This window comes from Staurois parvus, unplaced genomic scaffold (genome assembly GCF_062004578.1).
Source record: "Staurois parvus isolate SC_StPar_1 unplaced genomic scaffold, SC_StPar_1.0 ptg000584l, whole genome shotgun sequence".
NCBI lineage: Eukaryota > Metazoa > Chordata > Amphibia > Anura > Ranidae > Staurois > Staurois parvus.
In genome coordinates, this window is record NW_028318380.1 from 63,530 (window position 1) to 87,171 (window position 23,642).

General features: G+C 51.2%; 1 protein-coding gene across 1 annotated transcript in view; it reads right to left on the minus strand.

The window, feature by feature from the left end:
• LOC149450069 (transcriptional corepressor CBFA2T3-like) overlaps positions 1 to 23,642 on the minus strand; it is a 96,449-nt gene that overhangs the window by 39,688 nt on the left and 33,119 nt on the right. The window contains exon 2 of the mRNA XM_089692390.1: positions 12,369 to 12,515. Coding sequence (XP_089548516.1) covers positions 12,369 to 12,489 — 121 coding nt within the window. The 5' untranslated portion in view covers positions 12,490 to 12,515. The remainder of the gene's footprint in view (positions 1 to 12,368; positions 12,516 to 23,642) is intronic.

Here is a 23,642-nt window from a genome sequence, read left to right on the forward strand (position 1 = left end):
GTGCACAGACGCAGGAACACAGATGCAGGAACACAGACGCAGGAACGCAGGCGCAGGAATACAGACGCAGGAACGCAGACGCAGTACACAGACGCAGGAACACAGACGCAGGAACACAGACGCAGGAACACAGACACAGTGCACAGACGCAGGAACACAGACGCAGGACACAGACGCAGGAACACAGACGCAGGAACACAGACGCAGGAACACAGACACAGTGCACAGACACAGGAACGCAGATGCAGGAACGCAGACGCAGGAACACAGACGCAGTGCACAGACGCAGTACACAGACGCAGGAACACAATATAGCTAAAAATATAATAGCGATGATTGAATGTGATGAAGTCTGCGACTTGCCCAGGAATATATCAGCTGGAGCCGGAGGTCCCCTTTAAGCACACACACGGGAATGCGTGTTGTGATTGCCCGATGTGTACAATCCCGGGAGATCTTCATACTTATCCAACATTCCTGATCCATATCAGGACAAACGGACATTATAAAAAGGGGGGGCTGCCCCTCCGGTGCCCCGATTCCTCCGCATTGTCTATGGCCGGCACCTATTGGCAGGTTTTCGGGGATTGGCACTTACCTTGCTGCAGCTTTCCCCCCTCTCTGTACAACCGTCTGATCGCCTGACACACACACACACACGGCACCCAGTGCAGGCGGAGGGGCGGCCCACGAAAGAGCAGCCGAAAATAACCGCATGCCCACAAATGACAGGTGGGATCCCAAAGTGACACTATGTGTGTGTGTGTGTCCGGCTCACATGTTCTGTGTGTGTGTGTGTGTCCGGCTCACATGTTCTGTGTGTGTGTGTGTGTCCTGCTCACATGTTCTGTGTGTGTGTGTGTCCTGCTCACATGTTCTGTGTGTGTGTGTGTCCTGCTCACATGTTCTGTGTGTGTGTGTCCGGCTCACATGTTCTGTGTGTGTGTGTCCTGCTCACATGTTCTGTGTGTGTGTGTGTCCTGCTCACATGTTCTGTGTGTGTGTGTGTCCTGCTCACATGTTCTGTGTGTGTGTGTGTCTTGCTCACATGTTCTGTGTGTGTGTGTCCGGCTCACATGTACTATGTGTGTGTGTCCGGCTCACGTGTTCTGTGTGTGTGTGTCCGGCTCACTTGTTCTGTGTGTGTGTCCTGCTCACATGTTCTGTGTGTGTGTGTGTCTGGCTCACATGTTCTGTGTGTGTGTCCGACTCACATGTTCTGTGTGTGTGTGTGTGTCTGGCTCACATGTTCTGTGTGTGTGTGTCTGGCTCACATGTTCTGTGTGTGTGTCCGGCTCACATGTTCTGTGTGTGTGTGTGTCCGGCTCACATGTTCTGTGTGTGTGTGTGTGTGTCTGGCTCACATGTTCTGTGTGTGTGTGTGTGTCTGGCTCACATGTTCTGTGTGTGTGTGTCAGGCTCACATGTTCTGTGTGTGTGTGTCAGGCTCACATGTTCTATGTGTGGGTGTCCCCGGCTCACATGTTCTCTGTGTGTGTGTCCCCGGCTCACATGTTCTGTGTGTGTGTCCGGCTCACATGTTCTCTGTGTGTGTGTCCTGCTCACATGTTCTCTGTGTGTGTGTCCTGCTCACATGTTCTCTGTGTGTGTGTCCTGCTCACATGTTCTCTGTGTGTGTCCGGCTCACATGTTCTCTGTGTGTGTGTCCTGCTCACATGTTCTCTGTGTGTGTGTCCTGCTCACATGTTCTCTGTGTGTGTATGTCCGGCTCACATGTTCTCTGTGTGTGTGTGTCCGGCTCACATGTTCTCTGTGTGTGTGTCCGGTTCACATGTTCTCTGTGTGTGTGTGTCCGGCTCACATGTTCTCTGTGTGTGTGTGTGTGCCTGGCTCACATGTTCTCTGTGTGTGTGTGTGTGTGTGTGTGTGTCCCCGGCTCACATGTTCTCTGTGTGTGTGTTTGTCCGGCTCACATGTTCTGTGCATGTGTGATATAAATATTTGGTGGCACACCTCTTGGAAGACTGAAATCAATGGCTTCCTGTCACCATCAATAATGACTTTCCTCCACCTCTCTCCTGGAATTTTGGATCGCTCTTCTTCCTCCAACTGCTCCGGGTCCCTCAGATTGGAAGGTTCCGTTCCCCAACTGCTGGTCTGAGATCTCTCCACAGGAGCTCTATGGGATGGAGATCTGGACTCATTGCTGGCCAATTCAGTCCTCTCCAGCACTTTGTCTGAAACCATTTCTGGGGGCTTTGTGACGTGTGCTTTGGGTCATTGTCCTGCTGGAAGACCCCTGACCTCTGATGGAGACCCAACTTTCTGACACCGGGCCCCACACTGCACCCCAGAATTATTTGGTAGTCTTCAGATTTCATAATGCCATCCACACGGCCAAGACCTCCAGTGCCTGAAGCAGTAAAGCAACCCCAAACCATCAGTGACCCCCCCACCATGTGTGACTGGAGGGACTGTAACCCCCCACCACGTGTGACTGGAGGGACTGTGACCCCCCACCACGTGTGACTGGTGGGACTGTGACCACCCCACCACGTGTGACTGGAGGGACTGTGACCCCCCACCATGTGTGACTGGAGGGACTGTGACCCCCCACCATGTGTGACTGGTGGGACTGTGACCCCCCCACCACGTGTGACTGGAGGGACTGTGACCCCCCACCACGTGTGACTGGAGGGACTGTGACCCCCCACCACGTGTGACTGGAGGGACTGTGACCCCCCCACCACGTGTGACTGGAGGGACTGTGACCCCCCACCACGTGTGACTGGAGGGACTGTGACCCCCCACCACGTGTGACTGGAGGGACTGTGACCCCCCACCACGTGTGACTGGAGGGACTGTGACCCCCCACCATGTGTGACTGGTGGGACTGTGACCCCCCCACCACGTGTGACTGGAGGGACTGGATTGTTTTCTTTGAAGGCCTCAATGCATTTTCTGAAAACAGTAGAATGATGGGCTTTACCAAAAAGCTGCCATTTTTTTCCGTCTGTCCACAGCACATTCTCTCAGAAGGATTTTGGCTTCCTCAGGTAAGTTTTGGCAAACTCCAATCTGGCTTCTAATATGTTTCTGTGCCAGCAGTGGGGTCCTCCTGGGTCTCCAACCATATTTCTGTGTCAGCAGTGGGGTCCTCCTGGGTCTCCAACCATATTTCTGTGTCAGCAGTGGGGTCCTCCTGGGTCTCCAACCATATTTCTGTGTCAGCGGTGGGGTCCTCCTGGGTCTCCTTCCATATTTCTGTGTCAGCAGTGGGGTCCTCCTGGGTCTCCTACCATATTTCTGTGTCAGCAGTGGGGTCCTCCTGGGTCTCCCACCATGTTTCTGTCTCAGCAGTGGGGTCCTCCTGGGTCTCCTTCCATATTTCTGTGTCAGCAGTGGGGTCCTCCTGGGTCTCCTACCATATTTGTGTGTCAGCAGTGGGGTCCTCCTGGGTCTCCTCCCATATTTCTGTGTCAGCAGTGGGGTCCTCCTGGGTCTCCTCCCATATTTCTGTGTCAGCAGTGGGGTCCTCCTGGGTCTCCTCCCATATTTCTGTGTCAGCAGTGGGGTCCTCCTGGGTCTCCTCCCATATTTCTGTGTCAGCAGTGGGGTCCTCCTGGGTCTCCTCCCATAGTGTCCCTTTTCCTTCAGATGGCGATGTATAGTGGGAGGGGACACACTTGTACCCGGTGCCTGACGGTCAGCTTGGATTTGTCTGGAAGTTGATGGAGGTTCTTCATCCACCATTCCAACAATCCTTCATTGCAATCTTTGATCAATTTTTCTCTTTCATCCTCGTCCAGGTAGATTAGCTACAGCACCATGGGCTGGAAACTTCTTGACAATGTTGCGCACAGTGGACACAGCAACATTAGGATCTCTGGAGATGGACTTGAGATTGTCCATGCTTTTCCACCATTTTTGTTCTCCAATCCTCAGACAATTCTTTGCTGCTCTTTCTCTCCTCCATGCGGCACACAGAGACACCCAACAGGAAGGTGGAGGCCAGGTGTCACCATTGTCCCCGGTTGTTGGTGTGATTTCTATGTTGTCAGCACCCGGTCATGGATATGGGGAGTCTAATGACAAATTACAGGAACATCACAGACTGGGAATGCAATTATTTCTCACAATTTTAAGAAGGTGCCAATAATTTTGTCCATTTTGGGGGTTTGGCGTGGAATGGGTCAGATTTGGCTTTTTGTTTCTCCACGTTTTTGTGTCACCGATACAAACCAAAGAAACAAACATGAGAATTCCGAGACATTTGTAATGGCAGCAATTTTCTGGGGAAGTGTTGCGTTATCTGACGGAAATGTGGGGGGGGGGGGGGGCAAGATATTTGGCCATGACTGTACACACAGTATATACACATTGGGGGAGAATTACTGGAGCACTCAGGATCTGGTGCAGCTGTGCATGGCAGCCAATCAGCTTCTACCTTCAGCTTGTTCAATGAAGCTTTGGTAATAAAACCTGGAAGCTGATTGGTTCCTGTGCAGAGCTGCACCAGATTTTGCACTCTCCAGTTTTATATATACACAGTGACGGAAATGCGTATTTGCCCCCCCTGATGCTGAATGTTCGCCCCTCACACAGAAATGATCGGTCTAACAATGGAATGTTCGCCCCTCACACAGAAATGATCGGTCTAACAATGGAATGTTCGCCCCTCACACAGAAATGATCGGTCTAACAATGGAATGTTCGCCCCTCACACAGAAATGATCGGTCTAACAATGGAATGTTCGCCCCTCACACAGAAATGATCGGTCTAACAATGGAATGTTCGCCCCTCACACAGAAATGATCGGTCTAACAATGGAATGTTCGCCCCTCACACAGAAATGATCGGTCTAACAATGGAATGTTCGCCCCTCACACAGAAATGATCGGTCTAACAATGGAATGTTCGGTGTAACACTGAGAGACAGAATACAACAACAAATTCAGCAGAAATGCGTCTAACAAATGATGACGGATCTGCATGTTCATGAGGGAAAGAAGGATTTGATCCCCTATCATTCAGCAGGATTTCTGGCTCCCAGGTGTCTCTCATACAGGTAACAAGCTGAGATTAGAAGCAGTCTCTTAAAGGGAGTGCTGCTAATCTCATTGTGTTACCTGTATAAAAGACACCTGTCCACAGGAGCCATCAAACCATCAGATTCCAAACTCTCCACCATGGCAAAGACCAAAGAGCTGTCCAAGGATGTCAGGGACAAGATGGTAGACCTACACAAGGCTGGACTGGGCTACCAAACTATGGCCAAGCAGCTTGGTGAGAAGGTGACAACAGTTGGTGCAAATCATTCACAAATGGAAGAAACACAAAACAAGTGTCAGTCTCCCTAGGTCTGGTGCACCATGCAAGATCTCACCTCGTGGAGTGTCAATGATCATGAGAACAGTGAGGAATCATCCCAGAACTACACGTGAGGATCTTGTCAATGATCTCCAGGCAGCTGGGACCACAGTCACCAAGAAAACAATTGGTAACACACTACGCCGACAAGGACTGAAATCCTGCAGTGCCGCACGGTCCCTCTGCTCAAGAAAGCCAATGTCCAGCCCGTCTGAAGTCTGCCACTGAACATCTGAATGATGCAGAGGAGGACTGGTGGGAAGTGTTGTGGTCAGATGAGACCAAAATCCAGCTCTTTGGCATCAACTCAACTCACCGTGTTTGGAGGAGGAATGCTGCCTATGACCCCAAGAACACCATCCCAACTGTGAAACATGGTGGTGGAAACATTCTGCTTTGGGGGTGTTTTTCTGCTAAGGGGACAGGACAACTGCACCGCATCAAAGGGACGATGGACGGGGCAATGTACCCTCAAATCTTGGGTGAGAACCTTCTTCCCTCAGCCAGGGCATTGAAAATGGGTGGTGGATGGGTGTTCCAGCATGACAATGACCCAAAACACACGGCCAAGGCAACAAAGGAGCGGCTCAAGAAGAAGCACATTAAGGTCCTGGAGTGGCCTAGCCAGTCTCCAGACCTTCATCCGATTGAAAATCTGTGGAGGGAGCTGAAAGTTCGAGTTGCCAAACGTTAGCCACCAAACCTGAATGACTTGGAGAGGATCTGTCAAGAGGAGTGGGCCAAAATCCCTCCTGAGATGTGTGCGAACCTGGGGGCCAACTCCAGGAAACGTCTGACCTCTGTGATGGCCAACAAGGGATTGGCCACCAAGTACTAAGTCATGTTTTGTGAAGGGGATCCAATCCTTCTTTCCCTCATGAACATGCAGATCAGTCATCATTTGTTAGACGCATTTCTGCTGAATTTGTTGTTGTATTCTGTCTCTCAGTGTTACACCGAACATTCCATTGTTAGACCGATCATTTCTGTGTGAGGGGCGAACATTCCATTGTTAGACCGATCGTTTCTGTGTGAGGGGCGAACATTCCATTGTTAGACCGATCGTTTCTGTGTGAGGGGCGAACATTCCATTGTTAGACCGATCGTTTCTGTGTGAGGGGCGAACATTCCATTGTTAGACCGATCGTTTCTGTGTGAGGGGCGAACATTCCATTGTTAGACCGATCGTTTCTGTGTGAGGGGCGAACATTCCATTGTTAGACCGATCATTTCTGTGTGAGGGGCGAACATTCCATTGTTAGACCGATCATTTCTGTGTGAGGGGCGAACATTCCATTGTTAGACCGATCATTTCTGTGTGAGGGGCGAACATTCCATTGTTAGACCGATCGTTTCTGTGTGAGGGGCGAACATTCCATTGTTAGACTGATCGTTTCTGTGTGAGGGGCGAACATTCCATTGTTAGACCGATCATTTCTGTGTGAGGGGCGAACATTCCATTGTTAGACCGATCGTTTCTGTGTGAGGGGCGAACATTCCATTGTTAGACCGATCATTTCTGTGTGAGGGGTGAACATTCCATTGTTAGACCGATCATTTCTGTGTGAGGGACGAACATTCAGCATCAGGGGGGAGCAAATACACATTTCCTGCACTGTGTATATATATATCCATCCCTCTATATACACACATACAGTACATACATAGATTACATGCACACATTAGGGACACGGATTATGGACACGCACACGCATCTGTTCCTGTTCAGCTTAAACTAAACCCCATCAGATCAGAAGCTTCCACAACCCGACATCTAATTACAGAACATCTGGCTGGAGGAAGCAGATCTCATGAAGGGGCTGAGAGAGACGATGCGGTGTGTGAGATCCAGAGAGACGATGCGGTGTGTGAGATCCAGAGAGACGATGCGGTGTGTGAGATCCAGAGAGACGATGCGGTGTGTGAGATCCAGAGAGACGATGCAGTGTGTGAGATCCAGAGAGACGATGCGGTGTGTGAGATCCAGAGAGACGATGCGGTGTGTGAGATCCAGAGAGACGATGCGGTGTGTGAGACCCAGAGAGACGATGCGGTGTGTGAGATCCAGAGAGACGATGCGGTGTGTGAGATCCAGAGAGACGATGCGGTGTGTGAGATCCAGACACGATGCGGTGTGTGAGATCCAGAGAGACGATGCGGTGTATGAGATCCTGAGAGACGATGCGGTGTATGAGATCCAGAGAGACAATGCGATGTATGAGATCCAGAGAGACGATGCAGTGTATGATATCCAGAGAGACAATGCGGTGTGTGAGATCCAGAGAGACGATGCGGTGTATGAGATCCTGAGAGACGATGCGGTGTATGAGATCCTGAGAGACGATGCGGTGTATGAGATCCTGAGAGACGATGCGATGTATGAGATCCAGAGAGACGATGCAGTGTATGATATCCAGAGAGACGATGCGGTGTGTGAGATCCAGAGAGACGATGCGGTGTATGAGATCCTGAGAGACGATGCGGTGTGTGAGATCCTGAGAGACGATGCGGTGTGTGAGATCCAGAGAGACGATGCGGTGTGTGAGATCCAGAGAGACGATGCGGTGTGTGAGATCCAGAGAGACGATGCGGTGTGTGAGATCCAGAGAGACGATGCGGTGTGTGAGATCCAGAGAGACGATGCGGTGTGTGAGATCCAGAGAGACGATGCGGTGTGTGAGATCCAGAGAGACGATGCGGTGTGTGAGATCCAGAGAGACGATGCGGTGTGTGAGATCCAGAGAGACGATGCGGTGTGTGAGATCCAGACACGATGCGGTGTGTGAGATCCAGAGAGCCGATGCGGTGTATGAGATCCTGAGAGACGATGCGGTGTATGAGATCCAGAGAGACAATGCGATGTATGAGATCCAGAGAGACGATGCGGTGTGTGAGATCCAGAGAGACGATGCGGTGTGTGAGATCCAGAGAGACGATGCAGTGTGTGAGATCCAGAGAGACGATGCAGTGTGTGAGATCCAGAGAGACGATGCGGTGTATGAGATCCAGAGAGACGATGCGGTGTATGAGATCCAGAGAGACGATGCGGTGTATGAGATCCTGAGAGACGATGCGGTGTGTGAGATCCAGAGAGACGATGCGGTGTATGATATCCAGAGAGACAATGCGGTGTGTGAGATCCAGAGAGACGATGCGGTGTATGAGATCCTGAGAGACGATGCGGTGTATGAGATCCTGAGAGACGATGCGGTGTATGAGATCCTGAGAGACGATGCGATGTATGAGATCCAGAGAGACGATGCAGTGTATGATATCCAGAGAGACGATGCGGTGTGTGAGATCCAGAGAGACGATGCGGTGTATGAGATCCTGAGAGACGATGCGGTGTGTGAGATCCAGAGAGACGATGCAGTGTATGAGATCCAGAGAGACGATGCGGTGTATGAGATCCAGAGAGACGATGCGGTGTATGAGACCCAGAGAGACGATGCGGTGTGTGAGATCCAGAGAGACGATGCAATGTATGAGATCCTGAGAGACGATGCGGTGTGTGAGATCCAGAGAGACGATGCAGTGTATGAGATCCAGAGAGACGATGCAGTGTATGAGATCCAGAGAGACGATGCGGTGTATGAGATCCAGAGAGACGATGCGGTGTATGAGATCCAGAGAGACGATGCGGTGTGTGAGATCCAGAGAGACGATGCAATGTATGAGATCCTGAGAGACGATGCGGTGTGTGAGATCCAGAGAGACGATGCAGTGTGTGAGATCCAGAGAGACGATGCGGTGTATGAGGCACAGCTTATTGTTCCTAATGATAAATCCAGCCCTGCTGAGGGTACTTAGGTCTTGTGGGCATTACAAGGAGGGCACTTGCTTCATGGTGTAAACCCCTTACACCCCCCCTCCCCTCCCCCCCCTCCCCCAAGCATGGCTACTTTACACAACACGTGTGACGGAACACCGGCAATCCTGGCATTTCTGAACATTGTATATGGACCCCGGGCAGGCAAAGCCATCGCTGCAATTCTGTTTGTGCTGAAGACTGCGCTGGACTGGCTGGATCGGTCATCGGTCGGCGATGGGTGGGTGGGTAGGTAGGTGGGTAGGTAGGTGGGTGGGTAGGTAGGTGGGTAGGTAGGTGGGTGGGTAGGTAGGTGGGTAGGTAGGTGGGTGGGTAGGTGGGTGGGTAGGTAGGTGGGTAGGTAGGTAGGTGGGTAGAAGTCCCCGCAGTCAGTTGTACCCAATGGTACGCCTGGCGATTAAACGAAAATACAGCTGCAGTTGAACGAACGTTTTTTTGAGTCAATGACATGCACATCGAATGTTCTGCCAAACCATCTTTCATAAACGGTTGTTCGGAAATCGAAGAATGTATCGTCAGCTTTGACAAGGACCCCCCCCCCCGATGGAAGCCTGCTGGGGGCCACATGTACCACTAGTACTCCCTATATATGTGTATACAAGGAGCAGACATCCAGGAGTATAAATATCTCCATTTATCTGCTGCAAGTCGGTTTATAGACATTGTTTGTAAGTTCCTGAAAAATAGACTTTCATAAATAGTTTATCAGGGAAAAAAATGCCTGGAGCATGTCGAAAGTATCATGTATGTGAGTACCCCTTGTGAAAGTACCCCTGGAGTGCATGAGTACCTCTCGTGACAGTACCCCTGGGGTACATGAGTACCTCTCGTGAAAGTACCCCTGGAGTGCATGAGTACCTCTCGTGACAGTACCCCTGGGGTACATGAATGCCCCTTGTGAAAGTACCCCTGGAGTGCATGAATGCCCCTTGTGAAAGTACCCCTGGGGTACATGAGTACCTCTCGTGACAGTACCCCTGGGGTACATGAATACCCCTTGTGAAAGTACCCCTGGAGTGCATGAATGCCCCTTGTGAAAGTACCCCTGGGGTACATGAGTACCTCTCGTGACAGTACCCCTGGGGTACATGAATGCCCCTTGTGAAAGTACCCCTGGAGTGCATGAGTACCTCTCGTGACAGTACCCCTGGGGTACATGAATACCCCTTGTGAAAGTACCCCTGGAGTGCATGAATGCCCCTTGTGAAAGTACCCCTGGGGTACATGAGTACCTCTCGTGACAGTACCCCTGGGGTACATGAATGCCCCTTGTGAAAGTACCCCTGGGGTACATGAATGCCCCTTGTGAAAGTACCCCTGGAGTGCATGAGTACCTCTCGTGACAGTACCCCTGGGGTACATGAATGCCCCTTGTGAAAGTACCCCTGGGGTACATGAGTACCTCTCGTGACAGTACCCCTGGGGTACATGAATGCCCCTTGTGAAAGTACCCCTGGGGTACATGAGTACCTCTCGTGACAGTACCCCTGGGGTACATGAATGCCCCTTGTGAAATTACCCCTGGGGTACACAAGTACTTCTTGTGGGGCAGCACAGTGGCTAAATGGTTAGCACTTCTCCCTGGCAGTACGCAGGTCGTTGGTTCGAATCCCAGCCACGGCACCACCTGCCTGGAGTATGCATGTTCTCCCTGTGCCTGCATGGGTTTCCTCCAGGTACTCCGGTTTCCTCTCACACTCCAAAGACATGCTGGTAGGTTTGTTGGCTCCTGTCTAAATTGTCCCTAGTATGTGTATGTATGAATGTAAGTTAGGGACCTTAGATTGTACGCTCCTCGGGGGCGGGGACTGATGTGAATGTACAATATATATGTAAAGTGCTGCGTAAATTGACGGCGATATATAAGTACCTGAAATAAAGAAATAAAGTACCCCTGACGTACATGAGTACCTTTTGTGACAGTACCCCAGGGATACATGACTAACTCTCGTGAAAGTACCCCTGGAGTACATAAGTACTTCTTGTGAAAGTACCCTTTGGGTGCATGAATACCTCTCTTGACAGTATCCCTGGGGTACATAAGTACCCCACGCGGAAGTACACTTGCACTACAAGAGTACCTCTTGTGGAAGTACACCGGAATACATGACTACTTCTTGTGAAAGTACCCCTGGGGTACATGAGTACCCCTTGTGGAAGTACCCCTGGGGTACATGAGTACCCCTTGTGGAAGTACCCCTGGGGTACATGAGTACCTCTTATGGAAGTACCCCTGAAGTACATGAGTACCTCTTGTTGAAGCACCCTGGGATACATGACTACTTTTTGTGAAAGTACCCCTGGAGTATATGAGTACCCCTTGTGGAAGTACCCCAGTGTACATGAGTACCCTTGTGAAAGTACCCCTGGAGTACATGAGTACCTCTTGTGGAAGAACCCCTGGAGTACATGAGTACCCTTGTGAAAGTACCCCTTGTGAAAGTACCCCTGGAGTACATGAGTACCCTTGTGGAAGTACCCCTGGGATATGAGTACCTCTTGTGGAAGTACCCCTGGAGTACATGAGTACCCTTGTGGAAGTACCCCTTGTGGAAGTACCCCTGGAGTACATGAGTACCTCTTGTGGAAGAACCCCTGGAGTACATGAGTACCCTTGTGGAAGTACCCCTTGTGGAAGTACCCCTTGTGGAAGTACCCCTGGGGCACGAGTACCTCTTGTGGAAGAACCCCTGGAGTACATGAGTACCCTTGTAGAAGTACCCCTTGTGAAAGTACCCCTGGGTACGAGTACCTCTTGTGGAAGTACCCCTGGAGTACATGAGTACCTCTTGTGGAAGTACCCCTTGTGGAAGTACCCCTGGGATATGAGTACCTCTTGTGGAAGTACCCCTGGAGTACATGAGTACCATTGTGGAAGTACCCCTTGTGGAAGTACCCCTTGTGGAAGTACCCCTGGGGTAGGAGTACCTCTTGTGGAAGTACCCCAGGGGTACATATACCTTTGGGTTTCTGGCAGAGCCTGCAGACAGGCTGGGGAAGGTTTGGTGCAACTGTTGGGGCAAACTGGTGGCACCTTGTAGAAGAACCAGAAGTCTCAGCATTCCACGACAGCCAACAGTCGGCCCACTGGCCCTTGCCGTTCCTAAGCAGGCTGCTCATACCTTGTCTATAGTGCCACCCCCCAATTTTCCATACAGACCCCACCCCCACTCCCTCGCGCCCCCCAATTTTTAAGTGCCATCTCACTTGTGCTGGGGGTGTAGGAGGAAGTGCGGTTGGCCCCTTGGCTCAGCGCGGGCGATGGAGGGGGCATGGTGGGCGGTGTGGTCCTCGTCTGGGTCTTCACATCGGCCGGTGAGTCTGGCATTGTCACGCGGGTACGGAGCCAACTGCCTGCGAAGAGGAAACAAGAGAAGGATGAGAAGAGCCGCCAACAATCACAGGTTCCCCCTCCAATCCCTGAGATGACAGATTGCCCCAGGCCGGGGGTGGGGTGGATGTGGCCCTTCAGGTGGGGAAGGTCGGGGTGATGGAAGCGGGAAGGAGAGCAGCAGCTAAAGCCATTCCGAAACACCTGCTGCTGGGCTCAGCTGTGGCGGCACACCACCACCCCCCCACCCCTCGCCCTACCACCTCCTGCCGCTCTCTACTATTATTAACCCTTGCCGGGCCGCCGGCGCTCTGTTCCTCTGCCAGCGACGAGGTCCGCAGGGTTCACTGCAGTTTGAGAGCCGAGGACAGGTGTGCGGCAGCTGCCCAGAACCGTCCCGCAACTCCAGCCAAGACCAAAGAAGGGAACGCCGGGCAGAAGACAGGAGGGAAGGGGGCCTGCCAGGGCCGGCTCTGCGCCTTAACCCCCTGCTTGCCACCCGGCGGTGGCGGCACAGCTTGCAGGGTTCCCGGCCTCTTTCTGTACCAGCCTGGTGCGTTGTCTCTCTCTCACTCCGGCATACGCCCCGTTGGCCCGGGACCGGCGCGCACCATATGGGATTGTGTCCCCAGTGGCCCCTCCTGGTGCCACCGATAAGAGGCTCCCTGTTAGGAGACGCACTTTTCTCAGCGCCGGGGTTTGTTATTGCGTTTTGTGTTTTTTTTTTTTTTTGACAGGTCTTGGAAAACTCCAGAGCTCCCGGCCAGGAACTCTCCTCCTCTCTTCCCATTATTTTTATTTGCTCGCTAATGGGCTGCAGCTGGACGCTTGAGCCGAAGCCGACATCTGGAGTCCATCACCAGCACGGGCATCCAGGCTCACGTCTGCACAATGGTGCCAAATGAAGAGCCGGGGGGAAGGGGGGGCGGTAAAGATGGGGCATTCTACATAGGCTGGCTGTAAGGTGCCATGTGCTGCTGGACTAAGGGTGCCAGCCAACCGTGCCCCCCCCCCCCCCGGGGGAATTGGGGGTGTGTGTGGGGGAAGGGGGGCAGGGCAACGTAAGACTCACGTCCCTTTTGTTTAAAGTGAACCTGTCACCCATTTCAAATATTTACAACCAAAAGTCACGGAAAGTGACACCAAACAATATCTTACTTCTCCGCAGAATAATCCGCTACTTAGTGTCTATTTCTAGTGCCTCGTAACATCCTAGGTGGGCTCCCGGACCTCTCCCTTCCCCCCTCATTTACACTTGAAGCAAGCAGTGCATGTTAGTTGCAGACTTGTGAGGAGCTCTATGCGTGTCCATCTTGGGAGCGAGCAAGAGAGGGGGGCTACGTTCCTCTGTACAGGGGGATCAAGGCTGGGGGGCTACATTCCTATAAAGGGGGCCAAGGCTGGGGGGGCTACATTCTTATATAGGGGGACCAAGGCAGGGGGGGCCTACATTCCTCTGTACAGGGGGATCAAGGCTGGGGGGCTACATTCCTATAAAGGGGGCCAAGGCTGGGGGGGCTACATTCTTATATAGGGGGACCAAGGCTGGGGGGCTACATTCTTATATAGGGGGATCAAGGCAGGGGGGGTCTACATTCCTATGTACAGGGGGATCAAGGCAGGGAGGCTATGTTCCTACATACAGGGGACCCAAGACAGGGGGGCTACATTCCTACATACAGGGGGACCAAGGCGGGGGGCTACATTCCTATAAAGGGGGACCAAGGCTGGGGGGGGCTACATTCTTATATAGAGGGACCAAGGCTGGGGGGCTACATTCCTATGTACAGGGGGCCAAGGCAGGGGGGTTACATTCCTACATACAGGGGGACCAAGGCGGGGGGGGCTACGTTCCTACATACAGGGGGACCAAGGCAGGGGGTCTACATTCCTATATAGAGGGACCAAGGCTGGGTGGCTACATTCCTACATACAGTGGGACCAAGGCAGGGGGGCTACATTCCTACATACAGGGGGACCAAGGCGGGGGGGGCTACGTTCCTACATACAGGGGGACCAAGGCAGGGGGGCTACATTCCTACATACAGGGGGATCAAGGCAGGGGGGCTAGGTTCCTACATACAGGGGGGGACCAAGGCAGGGGAGCTACGATCCAACATACAGGGGGACAAAGGCAGGGGGGCTACATAGCTACATACAGGGGGACCAAGGCAGGATGGCTACGTTCCTACATACAGGGGAGGACCAAGGCAGGGGGACTACATTCCTATATACAATGGTGACCAAAGTGGGGGGGCTACGTTCCTACATACAGGGGGGGCTACGTTCCTACATACAGGGGGGGGCAAGGCAGGGAGGCTATGTTCCTACATACAGGGGGGGCAAGGCAGGGAGGCTACATTCCTACATACAGGGGGACCAAGGCAGGGGGGCTACGTTCTTACATACAGGGGGACCAAGGCAGGGGGGCTACATTCCTACATACAGGGGGGGCAAGGCAGGGAGGCTACATTCCTACATACAGGGGGACCAAGGCAGGGGGCTACATTCCTATATACAGGGGGACCAAGGTAGGGGGGCTACGTTCCTACATACAGGGGGACCAAGGCAGGGGGGCTACTATTCCTACATACAGGGGGACCAAGGTAGGGGGGCTATGTTCCTACATACAGGGGGACCAAGGCAGGGGGGCTACATTCCTACATACAGGGGGACCAAGGTAGGGGGGCTACATTCCTACATACAGGGGGACCAAGGCAGGGGGGCTACATTCCTACATACAGGGGGAACAAGGCAGGGGGGCTACATTCCTACATACAGGGGGACCAAGGCAGGGGGGCTACATTCCTACATACAGGGGGACCAAGGTAGGGGGGCTATGTTCCTACATACAGGGGGACCAAGGCAGGGGGGCTACATTCCTACATACAGGGGGACCAAGGTAGGGGGGGCTACATTCCTACATACAGGGGAACCAAGGCAGGGGGGCTACATTCCTACATACAGGGGGAACAAGGCAGGGTGGCTACATTCCTACATACAGGGGGACCAAGGCAGGGTGGCTACATTGCTACATACAGGGGGACCAAGACAGGGGGGCTACGTTCCTACATACAGGGGGGGCTACGTTCCTACATACAGGGGGGGCAAGACAGGGAGGCTACATTCCTACATACAGGGGGACCAAGGTAGGGGGGCTACGTTCCTACATACAGGGGGAACAAGGCAGGGTGGCTACATTCCTACATACAGGGGGACCAAGGCAGGGTGGCTACATTGCTACATACAGGGGGACCAAGACAGGGGGGCTACGTTCCTACATACAGGGGGGGCTACGTTCCTACATACAGGGGGGGCAAGACAGGGAGGCTACATTCCTACATACAGGGGGACCAAGGTAGGGGGGCTACGTTCCTACATACAGGGGGACCAAGGCAGGGGGGGGGCTACGTTCCTACATACAGTGTTAAGAATACAGACTTTTAATTAAACCAGAGTTTATCATCACTTTAACTATCATTAGCCAAAAACCTATATTCCCCCCCCCCCCTGTCCCCCAGGCAGTTGGGTGGAGCTTAGCGCAGACATTAGGGAGGTCAAGCCCCTGGTCAAAAAAAAAAGTGAAACCAAACATCAGAGGGGCACACAGAGGCATTTTTGATGGCTAAAATGGTAAAAGCAAGTGATAATAAGTGATAGAATAACTCATAGATGTGCCCTGAAGTGACATGAACCCCTCATTTGTTTTCACTTTCCACAGTTGAGTATTATTTTCCATCTGCGGCTTTTCCATCTTCTATGCCTTGCCTATGTTTCAGTAAAAACTGGCACATCGATCAATGCCTCGGGTTTTCTGCTCCAGGGTGGCTCCTTTCTCTTTCAGCATCCTATGGAGCCACCCTTGTATGTAGAATTGTGTCTCCCTATAATGTGTGCATCAATAGAAACACACAGCCCCATAGCCTAGGAAGGCAAGGCACTCTCCCTCCCTTCCCCAAGCTACCAGACTGACTGCACTGTCCACTGTTAACGCTTTCCTGTGAGGTCCAGAAGTTCAGGAAAGCAGCACTGAGAGAGCCAGCAGCTGGAGTAAGAAATTTAACATTTACTGGAGGAATTTTTTTTCTTGTACTCTATGTGTTAAACTACAAAAAGCTGAGGGTTTAAGATTACTCTAATACTCCGGACTCAGGGGAAGTAGGAATGTTACAGAAAGACTTACATGACACCTCAAGCCAAACCGCCGATGACACGGCTGAACCTTCTATACAGGAACCATAATACTGGCGGCAGAATTGTAAAGAAATGCATGATCCATCCGCACCTGCTGTGCTGTAAAGCTGCGTGGTACAACCAGGGTGACAACGCTTTTCACACCACATTAGTGACATCCACCCCAATCCACCAACAGAGGTGAGGAAAAATAGCAAACGGAAAACGGGGAACAAATTCAGTTGCAAAGATTGAATATTTGTACTAAAGATTCCTAGATGAATGATCATCTCTGACCATCTCCTGTATCATGTCTGCAGTCTCTGACCGTCTCCTGTATCATGTCTGCGGTCTCTGAACATCTCCTGTATTATGTCTACAGTCTCTGACCATCTCTTGTATCATGTCTGCGGTCTCTGAACATCTCCTGTATCATGTCTGCAGTCTCTGACCATCTCCTGTATCGTGTCTGCGGTCTCTGACCATCTCCTGTATCGTGTCTGCAGTCTCTGACCGTCTCTTGTATCATGTCTGCAGTCTCTGACCGTCTCCTGTATCATGTCTGCAGTCTCTGACCATCTTATGTATCATGTCTGCAGTCTCTGACCATCTCCTGTATCATGTCTGCAGTCTCTGAACATCTCCTGTATCATGTCTGCAGTCTCTGACCATCTCCTGTATCATGTCTGCGGTCTCTGACCATCTCCTGTATAGTGTCTGCAGTCTCTGACCATCTCTTGTATCATGTCTGCAGTCTCTGACCGTCTCCTGTATCATGTCCGCAGTCTCTGACCATCTCATGTATCATGTCTGCAGTCTCTGACCATCTCCTGTATCATGTCTGCAGTCTCCGACCATCTCATGTATCATGTCTGCAATCTCTGACCATCTCCTGTATCATGTCTGCAGTCTCTGACCGTCTCCTGTATCATGTCTGCAGTCTCTGACCATCTCATGTATCATGTCTGCAGTCTCTGACCATCTCCTGTATCGTGTCTGCAGTCTCTGACCGTCTTTTGTATCATGTCTGCAGTCTCCGACCATCTCCTGTATCATGTCTGCAGTCTCTGACCATCTCATGTATCATGTCTGCAATCTCTGACCATCTCCTGTATCATGTCTGCAGTCTCTGACCGTCTTTTGTATCATGTCTGCGGTCTCTGACCATCTCTTGTATCGTGTCTGCAGTCTCTGACCATCTCTTGTATCATGTCTGCAGTCTCTGACCATCTCTTGTATCATGTCTGCAGTCTCTGACCATCTCTTGTATCATGTCTGCAGTCTCTGACCATCTCCTGTATCGTGTCTGCAGTCTCTGACCATCTCCTGTATAATGTCTGCAGTCTCTGACCGTCTCTTGTATCATGTCTGCAGTCTCTGACCATCTCTTGTATCATGTCTGCAGTCTCTGACCATCTCTTGTATCATGTCTGCAGTCTCTGACCATCTCTTGTATCATGTCTGCAGTCTCTGACCATCTCTTGTATCATGTCTGCGGTCTCTGACCATCTCCTGTATCGTGTCTGCGGTCTCTGACCATCTCCTGTATCATGTCTGCAGTCTCTGACCATCTCTTGTATCATGTCTGCAGTCTCTGACCATCTCCTGTATCATGTCTGCAGTCTCTGACCATCTCATGTATCATGTCTGCAGTCTCTGACCATCTCTTGTATCATGTCTGCAGTCTCTGACCATCTCTTGTATCATGTCTGCAGTCTCTGACCATCTCCTGTATCATGTCTGCAGTCTCTGACCATCTCTTGTATCATGTCTGCAGTCTCTGACCATCTCCTGTATCATGTCTGCAGTCTCTGACCATCTCTTGTATCATGTCTGCAGTCTCCGACCATCTCCTGTATCATGTCTGCAGTCTCTGACCATCTCTTGTATTATGTCTGCAGTCTCTGACCATCTCCTGTATCATGTCTGCGGTCTCTGACCATCTCCTGTATCATGTCTGCGGTCTCTGACCATCTCCTGTACCATGTCTGCGGTCTCTGACCATCTCCTGTATCATGTCTGCGGTCTCTGACCATCTCCTGTATCATGTCTGCGGTCTCTGACCATCTCCTGTATCATGTCTGCGGTCTCTGACCATCTCCTGTATCATGTCTGCAGTCTCTGACCATCTCCTGTATCATGTCTGCAGTCTCTGACCATCTTTTGTATCATGTCTGCAGTCTCTGACCATCTTTTGTATCATGTCTGCAGTCTCTGACCATCTTTTGTATCATGTCTGCAGTCTCTGACCATCTCTTGTATAATGTCTTCAGTCCCTAACACTTAATATCCACAGAATGTTATGTGTGGCCCTTATGTGGGTGATGTCAGGGACCCCCCATATCAGGAAATCTGACCACTACTGTCCTAGAGTTTTGATCACAAGTGACTGTTTTATCTGCAGATTCCACCTAACAGGAGAGGCAATGAGGAAGCAGCGAACTGACAGGAAGAAAAGTGAGAGTATTCGCGCGGCCAGAAAAACAGAAAGAGGAAGAGAGAGCGTGAGAACGGGGGGGGGGGGACCTGCAGTCGCCTGTCACATGGCGGGAGCGTGGGAGCAGAGCAAGGGTTAACAGGAGACCCCGGCAGTCCTGCCCCTGCCTTTTAAATGGCTGGAAATGCAGAGCAGATGTTGGGAGGCCAATCCCAGCCTGAGCCAACCCTGCTCCTAAATAAAGTAAAGTATTCCTGAAATTCAGAGCTGAGCCCCGCCAAGAACAACTCCAGATAAGACCCGGAGACACTGGGCTCCATCTGGTCTCTGTTATGGAAACACTCCATGCAGCTGGGAGCCAGAGAATGGCCGGCACAGGGACTGGAAGAGTGCACAGCTTGGAGTGGTGGAGGCTGAGCAGGGCCTACCTGGAAGACACAGAGCCTGGAGTCCCAGCGGCCCTGATCCCCCCTCAAGCCCTGATGGGGGCAGAATACCCCAGAAGACCATAATGCCCACCCTGTCCATGGAAAGACTTAACGTCTAATCTACAGAACGCCTCAACTCAAGCTACGCGGGCTGACCTCTGCGCTAAGAGGAACCTACGGGGCCCAACAGCTCCTTGTCTGTTGCCTGTAGAGCCACAGTGGGGTAAATAATGATTTAAGGCCTGGAGACTGGCTAGGCCACTCCATGACCTTAATGTGCTTCTTCTTGAGCCACTTTATTGCCTTGGAGGTGTGTTTTGGGTCTTGTAGATGGTTGCCAGGTTTGCACACATCTCAGGAGGCATTTTGGTCCACTCTTCTTAACAGATCTTCTCTAAATCCTTAGGGTCTCTTGGCTGTCTCTTGGCAACTTGGCAACTCGAAGTTTCAGCTCCTCCATAAATTTTCTTTAGGATGAAGGTCTGGAGACTGGCTAGTCCACTCCATGACCTTAATGTACTTCTTCATGAGCCTTGGAGGTGTGTTTGGGATCATTGTCATGCTGAAAGACCCATCCATGACCCATCTTCAGTGTTCTGGCTATGGGAAGAAGGTTCTCATCCAAGATTTTACAATACATGGCCCTGTCCATTGGCCACTCAACTCTGCAAATTCGGCCTGTACCTTTAGCAGAGAAACAACCCCAAAGCATAATGTTTCCACCTCCGAGCTTGACTGTAGAAGAGCATAATACCCACCCTGTCCATGGAAAGACTTAACGTCTAATCTACAGAACGCCACACGCTGGCCTCAACTCAAGCTATGTGGGCTGACCTCTGCACTAAGGAGGAACCTACGGGGCCCAACAGCCCCTTGTCTGTTGCCTGAAGAGCCACAGTGGGAAAAATAATGATTTGATCCCCTGTAGATTGCGTAGGTTTGCCTACTTACAAAGAAATGTTTATCATAGGTGCATTTTAGACCATAGAGACAGAATATCCACCAAAAATCCAGAAAAAACACGATACAAATGTTATAAATGGAGTTGCAGTTCAGTAAGTAAAATAAATATTTGATCCCCGAGCAAAACATGACTTAGTAGTTGGTGGAGGAACCCTTGTTGGTGAGCACAAAGGTAAGACGTTTCTTGTAGATGGTTGCCAGGTTTGCACACATCTCAGGAGGGATTTTGGTCCACTCTTCTTTACAGATCTTCTCTAAATCCTTAGGGTTTCTTGGCTGTCGCTTGGCAACTCGACGTTTCAGCTCCTTCCATACATTTTCTATAGGATTAAGGTCTGAAGACCGGCTAGTCACCTCCATGACCTCAATGTGCTTCTTCATGAGCCTTGGAGGTGTGTTTTGGGTCATTGTCATCCTGGAAGACCCATCCATGACCCATCTTCAGTGTTCTGGCTGAGGGAAGAAGGTTCTCATCCAAGATTTTACAATACATGGCCCTGTCCATTGGCCACTCAACTCGGCAAATTCGGCCTGTACCTTTAGCAGAGAAACAACCCCAAAGCATAATGTTTCCACCTCCGAGCTTGACTGTAGAAGAGCATAATACCCACCCTGTCCATGGAAAGACTTAACGTCTAATCTACAGAACGCCACACGCTGGCCTCAACTCAAGCTACGCGGGCTGACCTCTGCGCTAAGGAGGAACCTACGGGGCCCAACAGCCCCTTGTCTGTTGCCTGAAGAGCCACAATGGGGAAAATAATGATTTGATCCCCTGCAGATTGCGTAGGTTTGCTTACAAAGACATTTTTATCATATGTGCATTTTAGACGATAGAGACAGAATATCCACCAAAAATCCAGAAAAAACACGATACAAATGTTATAAATGGAGTTGCAGTTCAGTAAGTAAAATAAGTATTTGATCCCCGAGCAAAACAGGACGTAGTAGTTGGTGGAGGAACCCTTGTTGGCGAGCACAGAGGTGAGACGTTTCTTGTAGATGGTTTGCACACATCTCAGGAGGGATTTTGGTCTTCTTCACAGATCTTCTCTAAATCCTTAGGTTTTCTTGGCTGTCGCTTGGCAACACGAAGTTTCAGCTCCTTCCATACATTTTCTATAGGATTAAGGTCTGGAGACTGGCTAGTCCACTCCATGACCTTAATGTGCTTCTTCATGAGCCTTGGTGCCTTGGAGGTGTGTTTTGGGTCATTGTCATGCTGGAAGACCCATCCACCACCCATCTTCAGTGTTCTGGCTGAGGGAAGAAGGTTCTCATCCAAGATTTTACAATACATGGCCCTGTCCATTGGCCACTCAACTCAGCAAAGTCGGCTTGTATACACTTGTGTGCAATAGACTGTTACCTTCTTACTACACTTAGTCTGACGCACCTCTCTCCTCTATTCAGTGGGAGGAATAGTGCCCCATCATTGGTGTCAGTGGGAGGAATAGTGCCCCATCATTGGTGTCAGTGGGAGGAATAGTGCCCCATCATTGGTGTCAGTGGGAGGAATAGTGCCCCATCATTGGTGTCAGTGGGAGGAATAGTGCCCCATCATTGGTGTCAGTGGGAGGAATAGTGCCCCATCATTGGTGTCAGTGAGAGGAATAGTGCCCCATCATTGGTGTCAGTGAGAGGAATAGTGCCCCATCATTGGTGTCAGTTGGAGGAATAGTGCCTCATCATTGGTGTCAGTGGGAGGAATAGTGCTCCATCATTGGTGTCAGTGGGAGGAATAGTGCCCCATCATTGGTGTCAGTATGAGGAATAGTGCCTCATCATTGGTGTCAGTGAGAGGAATAGTGCCCCATCATTGGTGTCAGTGAGAGGAATAGTGCCCCATCATTGGTGTCAGTGAGAGGAATAGTGCCCCATCATTGGTGTCAGTATGAGGAATAGTGCCCCATCATTGGTGTCAGTATGAGGAATAGTGCCTCATCATTGGTGTCAGTGGGAGGAATAGTGCTCCATCATTGGTGTCAGTGGGAGGAATAGTGCCCCATCATTGGTGTCAGTGGGAGGAATAGTGCCCCATCATTGGTGTCAGTGGGAGGAATAGTGCCCCATCATTGGTGTCAGTGGGAGGAATAGTGCCCCATCATTGGTGTCAGTCGGAGGAATAGTGCCTCATCATTGGTGTCAGTGGGAGGAATAGTGCTCCATCATTGGTGTCAGTGGGAGGAATAGTGCCCCATTATTGGTGTCAGTGGGAGGAATAGTGCCGCATCATTGGTGTCAGTCGGAGGAATAGTGCCCCATTATTGGTGTCAGTGGGAGGAATAGTGCCGCATCATTGGTATCAGTGGGAGGAATAGTGCCCCATTATTGGTGTCAGTGGGAGGAATAGTGCCCCATTATTGGTGTCAGTGGGAGGTATAGTGCCCCATCATTGGAGTCAGATGCGGAATAGTGCCCCATCATTGGTGTCAGTGGGAGGAATAGTGTCCCATCATTGGTGTCAGTGGGAGGAATTGTGCCTCATCAATGGTATCAGTGGAAGGAGGAGTGCCCCATCATTGGTGTCAGTGGGAGGAATAGTGCCCCATCATTGGTGTCAGTGGGAGGAATAGTGCCTCATCATTGGTGTCAGTGGGAGGAATAGTGCCCCATCATTGGTGTCAGTGGGAGGAATAGTCCCCCATCATTGGTGTCAGTGGGAGGAATAGTGCCCCATCATTGGTGTCAGTGGGAGGAATAGTGCCCCATCATTGGTGTCAGTGGGAGGAATAGTGCCCTATCATTGGTGTCAGTGGAGGAATAGTGTCCCATCATTGGTGTCAGTGGGAGGAATAGTGTCCCATCATTGATGTCAGTGGAGGAATAGTGCCCCATTATTGGTGTCAGTGGGAGGAATAGTGCCCCATCATTGGTGTCAGTGGGAGGAATAGTGCTCTGAGGGCCGAAAAAAGACAAGCAAAGGGCCACATCCAGTCCACGGCTGCAGTTTGTAGACCACTGCTTTAAATAGACGATCTGCAGATTATCATCGACCAGCAACATCAACGCCTTCAGCATGAGAAGGGTCAGCAATGTGCCGCCGGTCTTCTCCAACACCCGAGAGATCACACCTCATCCGGTCCTCACGGGACCAGACCTCTGCTCCATTCTCTCTGCAGATTATCACACCACACCTTGTCTGCAGA